This window comes from Mobula birostris, chromosome 27 (genome assembly GCF_030028105.1).
Source record: "Mobula birostris isolate sMobBir1 chromosome 27, sMobBir1.hap1, whole genome shotgun sequence".
Lineage (NCBI taxonomy): Eukaryota > Metazoa > Chordata > Chondrichthyes > Myliobatiformes > Myliobatidae > Mobula > Mobula birostris.
In genome coordinates, this window is record NC_092396.1 from 9,737,831 (window position 1) to 9,750,619 (window position 12,789).

General features: G+C 43.9%; 1 protein-coding gene across 3 annotated transcripts in view; it reads right to left on the bottom strand.

Moving 5' to 3' along the window:
* Positions 1-12,789, bottom strand: part of casz1 (castor zinc finger 1) — a 497,282-nt gene that overhangs the window by 45,016 nt on the left and 439,477 nt on the right. For all 3 annotated transcript variants that reach the window (XM_072244987.1, XM_072244989.1, XM_072244986.1), the window contains 3 exons: positions 7,441-7,504; positions 6,184-6,341; positions 5,303-5,425 (listed from right to left, as the gene is read on the bottom strand). In XM_072244987.1, coding sequence (XP_072101088.1) covers positions 5,303-5,425; positions 6,184-6,341; positions 7,441-7,504 — 345 coding nt within the window. The remainder of the gene's footprint in view (positions 1-5,302; positions 5,426-6,183; positions 6,342-7,440; positions 7,505-12,789) is intronic.

Here is a 12,789-nt window from a genome sequence, read left to right on the forward strand (position 1 = left end):
AGAAACTGCTTCCAAATCACTGCTTAGTGATGCAAGTGACAGAGCTTTGTGGGGTCGGTTTAATGATGCTGTGCCCCCTCAGTAGGACGCAGAGCAGAATACCACAGACACCATGTCTCTCCATCAGCCTTGCACCCCCATAGTTTTAAGGGAACTGCAAGGTTCACAATCTTATTGTGCCTTTCACAACCCCAGAACGTCCCAATGGCTTTCCAGCCAATGAGGGACAACTGCTGTTTCATTTGAAAATGCAGCGGCTGATTAGTGCACAGCAAGATTCTGCAATGGGCTGGATATTCTCCTTCAGGAATCCATATTGAGGAAACAAGGCTTGCCGGGACTCCCTTTATAATTCTTGTACTCTTCTTCAAGCCAACATCTTTTCTCATTCCCTAAATATTGCCTGACCTGCATATTCTGTTTACGATTTCAGATTTGCAGCACCTGTAGTTTTATTTTTGATGATGTTTGGAAACAGGCCCCTTGGCTCAAACTATTTATCTAAATCAGTCCCATTTGCCCACTTTAGGCCCAAATCCCTCCAATCTCTTCTGATGGATGGTTTACTGATTTAAACACCAGGTCAGGTCGGAAAGGTCAGCTGCGGGTGTCAAGGCCCAGGCCCACGAGCATATTGAAGTGGCAGAGTCCGGCTCTGAGAGCAAGGAACGAGTCAAGTTTTGTCCAGTTTAAGCGCTGGCCCAGAGTGAGAAAGTCAGGGCTGGGGGCCGGAGGAGAGCTATGGCCCGGTGTTCAGCTCACTGCTTGGCGAGGTTTACCTGTCTCTGGGCTGAACTGAGGCTGGGCTCCGGTCTGGAGTTGTGGAAGGCACAATAAGAATGCAAACCTTGCACTCCCCTTAAGGCTGTGACTGGCTTCGTGGCTGTGAACTCACTTTCGTGAACTTTAGTTCAAAATGTTATTTGCTTACTTTTTATTGCTTGCACGATTTGTTCTTTTTTGCACATTGGGTGTTTGACGGTCTTTTTTAATAGCTTCTATTGGGTTTCTTTGTTTTGTGACTGTATCTAAAGAGACGAATCTCAAAGTTGTATATAGTATTCATACTTTGAACTTTTGCATGTTAGTGTACCTGCCTGAACCATTCAGGGATCACCCCCTGGGTGAAAAAACTGTCTCCTTAAATTCCTGTTAAACAAATCTCTCCTTGCTCACCTTACACCTATGCCCTCTAGTGCTTGATTCCCCAACCCAGTTGACTGTGAAAAGGACTGTGTGCCTTCAGCTGGACTATGGCCCTTGTACATTTTCACCCTCCACTTTAGTATCCACTTGAATGAAAAGACATGAACCTCAAAGAAAAAGTACTCCTTCAATACCATTCCAAAAGGCCAAGGTGGGACTTGAACCTACAACCTACTGACTTAGAAGCCTAGATGCTATCCAGAGAACCACTATGGGCACATCTCACAGAGCACTAAACACAGTAGGCCTCAACCATCAAAAGCAGAAGATCCTGGTTCATTTTAATTGTTTATCCCTTAAGAAAGAATTGGTTGCATTGTGATTTTCTTTGACTCAAGCCTGCATTATTAATCTATAGTAGTTTTTTTTCTGGAGGGGAAGACCTTTAAATCAGCCACCACTGGCGCCAGAGTCTGTGGTCCATGCTCCTTTCCCTGACTACAAGCCACACAAGCTTTCTCCGAATTGCCAGCCCTTGAAGTGATGTCATCAAAGTAGTTGGACCTTGAATAACCTCCGCATTTTTTTTAATCTGCATAAATTATTTAAATAATAACCTGATCTAAATTAGAATCATGCCTGGGTCAGAGCAAGGTTATTTGCCACTTCATAAATATAAACAGCATCAATTTTAAAGGGGCCAGGGCTTAAAGCGGAGTTCATTTCAACCTACGGTATCTAAACAGATAAGGACTCTGCTACACAGTAATTTCATCAGTTAATGAAAACTCTAATTAGAGAGAAATAAATGTTTGGTACATTTGTGCGCCAATTGTGGGTATCACTAGCATGGTCAGAATTTATTGACCATCTGGAACTGTCACTGATTTGAATGGTTTACACACTCTCACCACACTTTGAGTAGAAAAAGTTCCTCCTTATGTTCCCCTTAAACATATCACCTTTCACCCAACCTCAGTGGAAAAAGCCTGCTTGTATTTACCCTATCTATACCTTCATAACTTTGTACACCTCTATCAAATCTCCCCTTATTCTCCTACGCTCCAGGGAATAAAGTCCGAACCTATTCAAACTTTCCCTATAACTCAGGTCCTCAAGTCCTGGCAACATCTTTGTAAATTTTCTCTGCACTCTTTCAATCTTATTGATATCTTTTCTGTAGGTGGGTGACCAGAACCCCACACAATACTCCCAATTAGGCCTCAAGTTTAAGTTGAAGTTCAAGTTTAGCTGTCATTCAACCAACAGTGAATATCCAAGAGAACAGACAAACGAAACAGCATTGTTCACCAAAGTCTTATACAGTATTGTGCAAAAGTCTTAGCTACATACGGTATATATAGCTAGGGTGCATAAGACTTTTGCACAGTACTGTAGTAATTTTATGTATTGCACTGTACTGCTGCCACAAAAAAATCTTGACATATGTGAGTGATGATAAACCTGATTCTGATATGGGTCTCTATTGTGGACTGAGATCAGGAAGGGGACAGGGAGAGGGGATCACGATTGGGAAAAGGGGAAGAGAGATGAGAGAGGGGAGAGGGGAGGGAGCGGGAAGCACCAGAGAGACATTCTGTAATGATCAATAAACCAATTGTTTGGAATCAAATGACCTTGCCTTGTGTCTCAGGGCTGGGTGTGTCAGCACCCACACCACCCCACTGCCCCTGGCAGTCCTTCTCTGTCACCTGTCCCACACCCCTCCCGCGGCACTCCACCCTCACCATTCCCGACATCCTTTGCTCCCACTAGATTTACAAACTCTCTTTCTGCTCCATATTGACAACTACAATACTGTGCAGAAGTCTTAGGCACCCTTAGCTATATATATGTGCCTAAAACCTTTGCACAGTACTGTACAACTTCAACATACCATCCCAACTCCTGTACTCAGTACTTTGATTTATAAAGGCCAATGCACCACCACAGGCTCTGTTTACGACCCTGTCTATTTTAAAATAACCTTCAATTTCTTTTTTTAAATTCCAGAGTTCTTTTAGCCAGGTGAACTTTAATCCATTAGCTATCACAGAGAGATTGGAACTCATCATCCCTTCAGTGTACGTATTTATGTCTTTGGAGTAGCCACCCAGTAAAATGCTACCACGCTCCTGTATACAGCAGACTGGCTCCTGCGTCCTTTCCACCCTCTGCCACTCTTCCACTGTGGAGTATGTGTGACCAATTTGTCACGGATTTACTTCATAAATGCCAGAGGCTTCAGTTTTTAAAATCTGACTGCATTGGAAGACTTGTTAAGCTCCTTTATCTCAGGTGCTTTGGTTGTTGAGGCGAGGTTTGGGTGTTTGAGTTCCCTGTTAGTTATTGGCCTTCAGAACTGATCACATGGCCCCCTGAATGCTTTAATCCAGGGCCTAGTGCCTGCTTTTGGATCCTGGTGCTAAATTCAGTGCAAAATGTGGTCTAGTTTTCAATCAGAAACAGGTTTATTATCACTGATATACATACAGTACGTTGCAGAATTGTTGTTTTGCGGCAGCAGTACAGTGATACATAAATATATATGACAAATTATAATGACATATATAGAGAAATATTAAATAATTAGAGCAAAAAATAGAGAGGAAATGTTCATGGGTTCTTGGTCCATTCAGAAATCTGATGGCTGAAGGGAAGAAGTTGTTCCTGAAACATTGAGTGTGTTCACCTCTGCTTTTAGTCCACGCTTGGCACATCTCTCTCCAATCCAGGGTTCCACAGACCCCTTGCTTCACGGTTTGGTCCACGACATTTAAACAAAGGTTGGGAACCCCTGCTCTGAACCTTTCTTATCCATGTTCCTGTCCAAGTGGCTTTTAAATGTTAATGTACCTGCCTGACAGTCTCTGAAGAATATTGATAATGGCTGGATAAAGGCACTGCCCAGAAGATGGGAATGTAGAAAAATTGGGACCATGATTGCCTACATCATACGACACAGCACATATTGATGATGTCATACAATGCGCACATAATGATGATGTCATATGACACAGCACATAATGATGATCTTATATGACACAGCACATGATGATGATGATATTGATGACGACCTGCCTGAACCACTTCCTCTGGCAGCTCATTCCATATAGGGACCATCATTTGGGTGAGAAATATAATTGTAATTAATTGTACGTTAATGAATGTAGAGTAATCCATAAATTTTCTAAATGATAGTACTGCAACTTTTACTTTGAAAAATTTTAGAGCTTCAAAGTATTTATATTGTCAGTGTTTCAAGTTACAACACTGTTACGAATTGTAACAATAAACACAGAATGGAAGTTCGTAGCTCCTTGTTAATAAACCAACTTACATACAACACTGATGTTGCCTCAGTTTAAACATTTATGAAATGTGAACAATTTTCCTTGTTGTACCATATTTCATTATACCCTTTAATTAATAAATAAAATCAAAAGTAAGTGATTTTTCAATTTTCATTCCAAAAATTTGGAGTATTGTGTACAGTTTTGGTCACCTACCTACAGGGAAGATGTAAATAAGATTGAAAGAACACAGAGAAAATTTACAAGGATGTTGCGGCACTGGAAGACCTGAGTTATAAGGAAAGATTGCATAAACTAGAACTTTATTCCCTAGATTGTAGAAGATTGGTACAGGTGTACATAATTATGAGGGGCATCGATAGGGTAAATGCAAGCAGGCTTTTTCCACTGAGGTGGGGTGGGACTACAACCAGAGGTCACAGGTTAAGGGTGAAAGGTGAAAAGCTCAAAAGGAACATGAAGGTGATCTTCTTCACTCAGAGGGTTGTGAGAGTGTGGAACGAGCTGCCAGTGGAAATAGTGCTCAATTTCAACGTTTAAGTGAAGTTTGAATAGGTACGTGGATGGTCTGTAGGGGTATGGTCCTGGTGTAGGTTGACGGGAGTAGGCAGTTTAAATGGGTTGGCATGGACTAAATAGGCCAAGGGGCCTGTTTCTGTGCTGTCATTTTCTATGACTCTATACATAAAATAATTAAAGTTCTGCACAGTTTTCAGGCCATGCAAAAACTTCCTCCTCAGAGCAATAGTTGGTCCATGCAAAAATTGGAGGGAACGTTGGCGATGAATAACACCCAAGTGGCTTGATGGCGCTGTCGCTTGCTGTTGCCTGGTAACACTCACTTGGCATGTTTGATGGCCCCATCCAGGGTGCTGAATAGGGCACCGCAGTCCTCCACCACACAATGGAAATGGACCTTGTGCAGGAAATCACACTGGCTCTCACAGTAATCCTCCGTTGTAAACCTAGAAAGCAGAGACAGCAGTCAATGAGAGAAGGGGATTGTGTTATCATTACAGCTTAGCTGAACAACTCAGGGAGATTCCATGCTCCACACATCCTGCTTATCTGTAACAAAACTAGAATTGTATAAGGCCATAATGAGGCAATGTGTGGAGCATAGAGCAAGGTACAGGCTAACAGAGGGAGTGTAACAAAGATTCATCAGCGCTGTCCTGGGAATCGGTGGGTTACCTGGAAGAGGATGAGGAGAATTCGAGTAGACTCAGCCTCATTTCTCTGACGTTTGGAAGAATGAGAGGTGATTGCACTGAGATCTTCAAAATACTCGCAGGGCTCAACAGGTTGGATGTGGGGAGGATATTCCCTTTGGCCGAGGAGTTCAGAACCAGGGATCACAGCCTCAGAATAAGAGGTTGACCATTCAGGACAGAGATGAGGAGAAATTCCTTCACTCAGAACACGTGGAATTCTCTACCTCTGTGGGTAACTGTGGCTTGGTCATTGAGATTCTGGATTTTAAGGAAATCAGCGAATAAAGAGAATAGAACAGAGGCAGGAGACACAGGGCTGGGACGTCTTGCATGACTTTTCCCTGCCTCCTCCACAGGCATTGAGGTCAGCTATAACGTCCTAGAACAATGCCAAAGTGCAGAGCAGCCTCCTATAACCATGAGGCCAGGATGGAAGCCAGTCTGTGTGGTCTGGCCCTACACGGAGGGACGCTGGAAAGACTAATCGCCAGAGTGGCTCTCGCTTCTACCTGCGCAGGTATTTTTCCCAGAGTTCCGTCCGTTTCTCCGACCTCTGCTGAACCATCGCTTTGCTCATGAAGGAAGCCTGATCTTCATCGGAATGCCCACAATCCGGCTCTGCCTTGAGGTTCATCAAACCGCCCAGTCCGCTGTTGCTCTGGGATACCTAGCGGTGGAAGCACGATAAATAGTCAGGCCTCAGCCTAAGGCATGGGGTGTGTAATGCAGACAATTGCAGACGGACTCTGACCCTCCCCCCATCACCCAAGACCTGTATCTCCAGAGTGTGCCAACCGAATGGTGACTGGTTGGTGTGAGGGACAGATCCTCCATTACCGGGCTTTCTTCCCAGTTACTCCTTCGCCCCAAGGTCTCGGGAGCAGAGTGCAGAACATTACAAAGACTTTCAGCTGAGATTGTTGAAGAAAATACCACCACAATGCCAAGATGCAGTAGAGGCTTGTTTCTTCTACGGTCTGAATCTGGAACCCCATCTCAGATACAATCCAGCAGCATATTCCTCTCTGTATATTAATGGTGTGTAGAACTTTATGGTAAATCACTTTAATACACGAACATTTTTGACATTAGGTTCAGATTGTGGGATCAACATTATTGAAAAGAAACAGAACCACTCTTATCTGCTCCCTTATTTTATGAGAGGGAAACTGACATTTACTACCTATCTGCATCACTGTCTGGTATGGGGGTATGGGGGAGTGGGGAGGGGGCTACTGCACAGGATTGAAATAAGCCGCAGACAGTTGTAAAATTAGTCAGCTTCATTGTGGGCACAAGCTTCCATAGTATATAGGACACCTTCAAGGAGCGATGCCTCAAAAAGGTGGTGTCCATTATTAAGGACCCCCACCACCCAGGGCACGTCCTCTTCTCATCAAGAGGGTACAAGAGCCTGAAGACGCACACTCAGTGATTCACGAACAGCTTCATCCCCTCTGCCACCTGATTTTGGAATGGACATTGAACCCATAAACACCACCTCACTACTTTCTTCTGGGCCAGTGAGACTGGAGTCAAACAAAGACCAGATTGACGTGAGGTACATGGGTTTTACCACAATTAGTTTCAAGTACTATTGTCTGTTTAATTCCAGAGTAATTTTAGTGAATTTAAGTTCCCTGGTTGGTGGAGTGTAGATTTGAACTTGTATCACTGGGTCATCAGTCAGTGTCTATGGGCAGGTAACGTAACCTGCTTTTCCTTGGGGTCCTGCGCTTGGCTGAAAGGCTTGAGTGGGCACTCACCTTATTGAGAAACGAGGATAAGAGAGAAGTGTTCGCAGTCTCCATGTGACCATTGGATTCAGTCCTGGAAGGAAAAGACATTGCACTCAGTCTGGGATCTGTCCAGGAATCGGTGACAGGCTGCTGTTTTACATCCAAGATGCTGGTAAACTCTTTGCCCCCTAAACTGCACATTTAACAAAACTGTCCATCCAACACAAAAATGCGACAGATGGAGGAACTCAGTGGGTCAGGCAGCTCTCTGGAGGCAAAGGGAAGATCGAATTCTTGGGTTCCATTTCTTCCCACCCCATCTCATCCCACTCCCACTGGACTACTTTATTAATAAATACTCTTAGCTGATAACAACAAGCATAGTGGTTAGCTTAATGCTTTACAGCACCAGCAATCCAGCTTCATTTTCTGCTGCTGGCTGTGAGCAGTTTGTACGTTCTCCCCGTGACTGCATGGGTTTCCTCCGGGTGCTCCAGTTTCCTCCCACAGTCCAAAGGCATACCAGTTGGTAGGTTAATTGGTCACATGGTGTAATTGGTCACATGGGTGCAATTGAGGAGTGTGGGCTCGTTGGGCCAGTTGGGCCTGTTACCGTGCTGTATCTCTAAATAAAAATAAGGCATACTTAACCAGTAATGTGCCCCAAGGAAGATGTTATTAGGCAGTGAGCCACACAAGGAGATTGGGGGGCAGGTAACAAAAGGATTGGTTAAAGAGAAAGGCTTTAAGCAGTGTCCTAAAGAAGGCAAGTGGATTTGGGAGAGAAATCTGGAGCTAGGCCCTCGAAATCTGGAGCAGAATTAGGCCATTCAGCCCATTGAGTTTGATCTGCCATTCCATCATGGCTGATTTATTATCCCACTCAACCTCATTTCCTGTCTTCTCCCCATAACCTTTGATGCCCTTAGTAATCAAGAATCTATCAACCTCCACTTTAAATATACCTAATAACCTGGCCTAAAAATAAACCAATTACTAACAGTGTTGGGCTTTTTAGACAATTTGCATCTAAAAGTAGTTTTAAAATCCAGGCTTATTTCATTACTCAACCGTAAATTTTTCAGTTGCTGAGGTGAGATTTGAACTTGTCACCAGTTCTGTGCCTCAGATACTAAACCAGTAGGGTAAACCAGTATGCTACCCTCTCATACGACTGGAACATGTGTTCCTCATACAGAGGTATCTACATAGGTCCTGATGCAAGGACTTGAAAGATTGACCATCGTTTTCCCTCCACAGATGCTGCCTGACCTGCCGAAGTCCTCCAACAGTTTGTCTTTCTGCTCCAGACTGAATTATCTGTGGTATCTTATGTCCATAATGAAGAAATCTTACTGTATGAATCTAGGAGGCTGCTGCTGTGTTTAATTGGGACTGTGTTGCCACGTCATAAGTCATTTGACACTACAGCACAGCAACAGGCCCTTCGGTCCATCTAGTCCATGCCAAACTATTAACCTGCCTCGTCTCATCGACCTGTACCCGGACCATAACCCTCCATTTCCCCCCCATCCATGTGCCTATCCAAATTTCTCTTAAATGTTAAATCAACCCCGCACCCACCACTTTCTCCGGCAGCTCATTCCACACTCACACCACCCTCTGAGTGGAGAAGTTCCTCCTCATGTTCCCCTCAAACAGTTTACCTTTCACCCTTAACCCATGACCTCTAGTTTGAATGTGGAAGTCAGATGGTTATTGGAGTGTAACAATGTCATCACTGTACGTATCACACATGCACCAGATGTCAACACGCCTCGGTGTTGAGAGTTATCTCCTGGTGTCCTGTAGATATTGTTGTGCTTGGAGCTTGTCAGGAAAACAAGTATCCATCCAAAATTCACAGTGTAGAGGTGTGACTGTCTGACACAGTTGCGGCACAAAATGTAACCAAATTTTCAATGTGAACTAATAAAGAGCCAACAAAGCAACCGTCCCTTTAAGAATCCTCCCTGTATTACAATTTTACTGAGCGCCAGTCAAGTATGTTCCAAGACTTGTCCATTTCAGTGGAACATTTAGGGTTCACCACGTTGCTGTAGGTTTGGAGTCGCATACGGGCCTGACCAGGTAGAACTTGCTAATATCCTTTCCTAAAGGACAACACTGGGTACTTCTCCACCAAAGGAGGTGTAAGGCACTCCTTCCCTCCGTTAGCCTGTAGGTCACCCTTGGGCAAGGTGTAGCACCTGCTTAGCCCCCTGATCATGGTCACATGAAGCCACGGGAGCAGATGGTGGATGGTCGTGTGAGCAGCTGGTGAGCAGTTATGTAACCACTGACACCAGGCAGACAATCTCTGAAGAGTAATGATAAAGGCTGGGGTCACCCATCTTCTAAAGACACTGCCCAGAAGAAAGCAACACTTCTGTAGAAAAATTTTCCAGGAACAATCATGGTCATGGAAAGACCATCATTGCCCACGTCATACGACATGGCACATAATGAACGAATGAACGGACAACAGGAAAAGGCCTAGATACAGTGAACATGAAAAGGATTTTTTTTATAGTGGCGAATCTAGGAGCAGAGGATACAGCCTCAGAGTACAAGGATGTCCCTTTAGAAATGAGAAGGAATTTCTTTAGCCAGAGGGTGGTGAATCTGTGGAATTCAATGTCACAGATGGCTATGGAGGCCAAGTCATTGGGTATATTAAAGCTGTGGTTGGTAGGTTCTTGATTAGTAAGGGCATCAAAAGTTATGGGGAGAAAGCAGGCGAATGGGGTTGAGAGGGAAAATAAATCAGCTGTGATGGAACGGTGGAGCAGACTCGATTGGTTGAATGGCCTAATCCTGCTCCTATATCTTATGGTCTTATGGAAGTAGACAAACTTTTAGGACAATATAAATGATTTACGTGGCTGTCTTTGTATAAAGATTAGCTTTATCTGCCACACATACATCGAAACATTGAAACATACAGAGAAATGCATTGCTTTATGTCAGTGACCAACCCAGTCTGAGGGTGCGCTGGGGGCAGCCCACAAGGATCGCCATTCTTCCAGCAACAACATTGTAGACTCACAACTTTTAAACTCTGACTCCGGAATGTGAGAGGAAACTCGTTCACCCGGAAGAAACCCACATGGTCACGGAATGTACAACCCCTTTACAGACAGCAGCAAGAACTGATCCGCAGTCTTACAGCTGGTGTAGTGACACTTCACACTAACTGCTACACTGCCTTGCTGCCCACTCCTCCATTCCTGCTCATATTTCTTATGTTAGTTTTTTTGGTTGTTGCATTAGTCATTGTTCGTGTAGTTTAACTTTCTCCATGCAAGCTTATGTTTTTACATAATCACCTATTTGTTCAGTAATTGTAATATAGCTGCTTCAGTGTTTTCCCATAAGTTTCTCTGAAGTCTGTTTCAGTTCTTTTGTCTGGTTTGGCGCAAAGTGAGTGTCACTGATGTAGTCAGGTCCATGCTCCTTGGGATCATAATCTCCCGGTTCTGCCTGAACAGTGTATGAACCCAATACAGCCTCTGCGTAACAGAGGAGCGAGGCAATCAGCCAGAACCTGTTGACTTTTATCAGTAACACTAGAAAGTCTGCAGGTGCTGTCGGAACTCAGCAAGTCAGGCAGCATCTATGGACATGAATGACCAGTTGACATTTTGGGCTGAGACCCTTCATCAGGATGAAGTGTTCTTCATCTCTCTAGTCCAGGGGTTCCCAAGCTGGGGTTCACGGACCCCTTGGTTAATGGTGGGGGTCCATGGCATTAAAAAGGTTGAGAACCCCTGGTCCAGTCTGAGCTAGTTTTCAGTATCAGACAACTGCAAATCAGTTCCTTGTTCTCTCCATTCCTTACAGATAATTATTTACTGTTACTTTTTTAGTAGGAACACCCAATGAAATGGCCATAATCACCAAGTTTTATGCCTCATTCTTGACTTCTGAAGCACCTCTGGATCATAACATCTGCAGATTCAACACGGCCAAGGCAGTAGAAATGATGACAGAACCTCCTATTTGCTATTTCATTTGTGTGTCCATTAAAGGACGGAGCTGGGTCGTGCAAGGGCACAACCAAGTGATTATGTGCTGCTGATTTGCCCAGTACTAGCCGCTCGAACAAAGTGTTCATTGTCCCCTGAGATCAGCTGTTTATAGCATCTACACACATACTATCCATAATCTACTCACTATCTTCCTGTAAAGTACCTTCAAAGCGTTATGCTTAGTTACACGTGAGTTTCTGATGACCATAAACACTACTTATAAACTCTCTGGCCCCAAGAACTAATTTGATACATGTGAATTGTAATTGTCGCTGGACTGGTATCCAGAGAGCTGGGTTATTGATCTGGAGACAAGAGTTCAAGTCCCACCACAACAGCTGGGGAATTTAAGTTTAAGTAATTAATTAATTCTGGAATAAAAAAAGCTAATCTCAGTAACTGTGACCATGAAACTACTCAAATGTTGTAAAAGCCCATCTGGTTCATGAATGCCCTTCAGGGAAGGAACTCAGTCAAAGAAAATTTAAATGTTAGGAATCTAAAGTAAAAAAAAACAGAAAATGGTAGAAAGACTCAGTAGGTCAGGCAGCTTCCGTGAGGGAGAGAAACAGAACTAACAAAGGCACTGCAACTTGAAATATAATCTCTGTTTCTCTTTCCACAGATGCTGGGATGAGCTATTTCTGTTTTTTTTTAATTAGGGAATTCTATTATTCTTAAACAGTCTAGATCTATATGTGACCCAGATCCACAAATGAGGGTGACTCTAAACCACCTCCTTAGTTCAGGGGCAAATAAGGATGGACATTAAATGGTGGCATTGTTTCCCCTGCCCTAGTGATAAGCCCTTAATGACGGAGACGAGAGGGAATATCTTCACCCAGGAATCTCTGAAAATCTCGACTTTCCTGAAGAGAAAACTTTGAAAACATGCAGCACCAGACTCCAGGACAGCTTTTATCCCACCATTACAGGACTCCCAAATGGACCTGCTGGATATTCTAGATTGTTCTTGATCTCACAGTCTAGCTTTGTACCTTCTGGCCAAGAGGTGCCACAACAACAACGTCTCACTCAATGTCAACGAGAGCAAGGAGCTGATTACTGACTTCAGGGGGAGGAAACCAGAGGTCCATGAGCCAGTCCTCATCGGGGGAATCAGAGGTGGAGAGGGTCAGCAGCTTTTCAGAGGATCTACCCTGCGCCCAGCATGCAAGTGCAATTAAAAAGAAAGCACAGCAGTGCCTCTACTTCTTTAGGAGTTTGCAAAGAATTGGCATGACATCTAAAACTTTGACGAACTTCTATAGATCTGTGGTGGAGAGTATATTGACTGGTTGCACCACAACCTGGTATGGAAACACCAATGCCCTTGAACATAAAA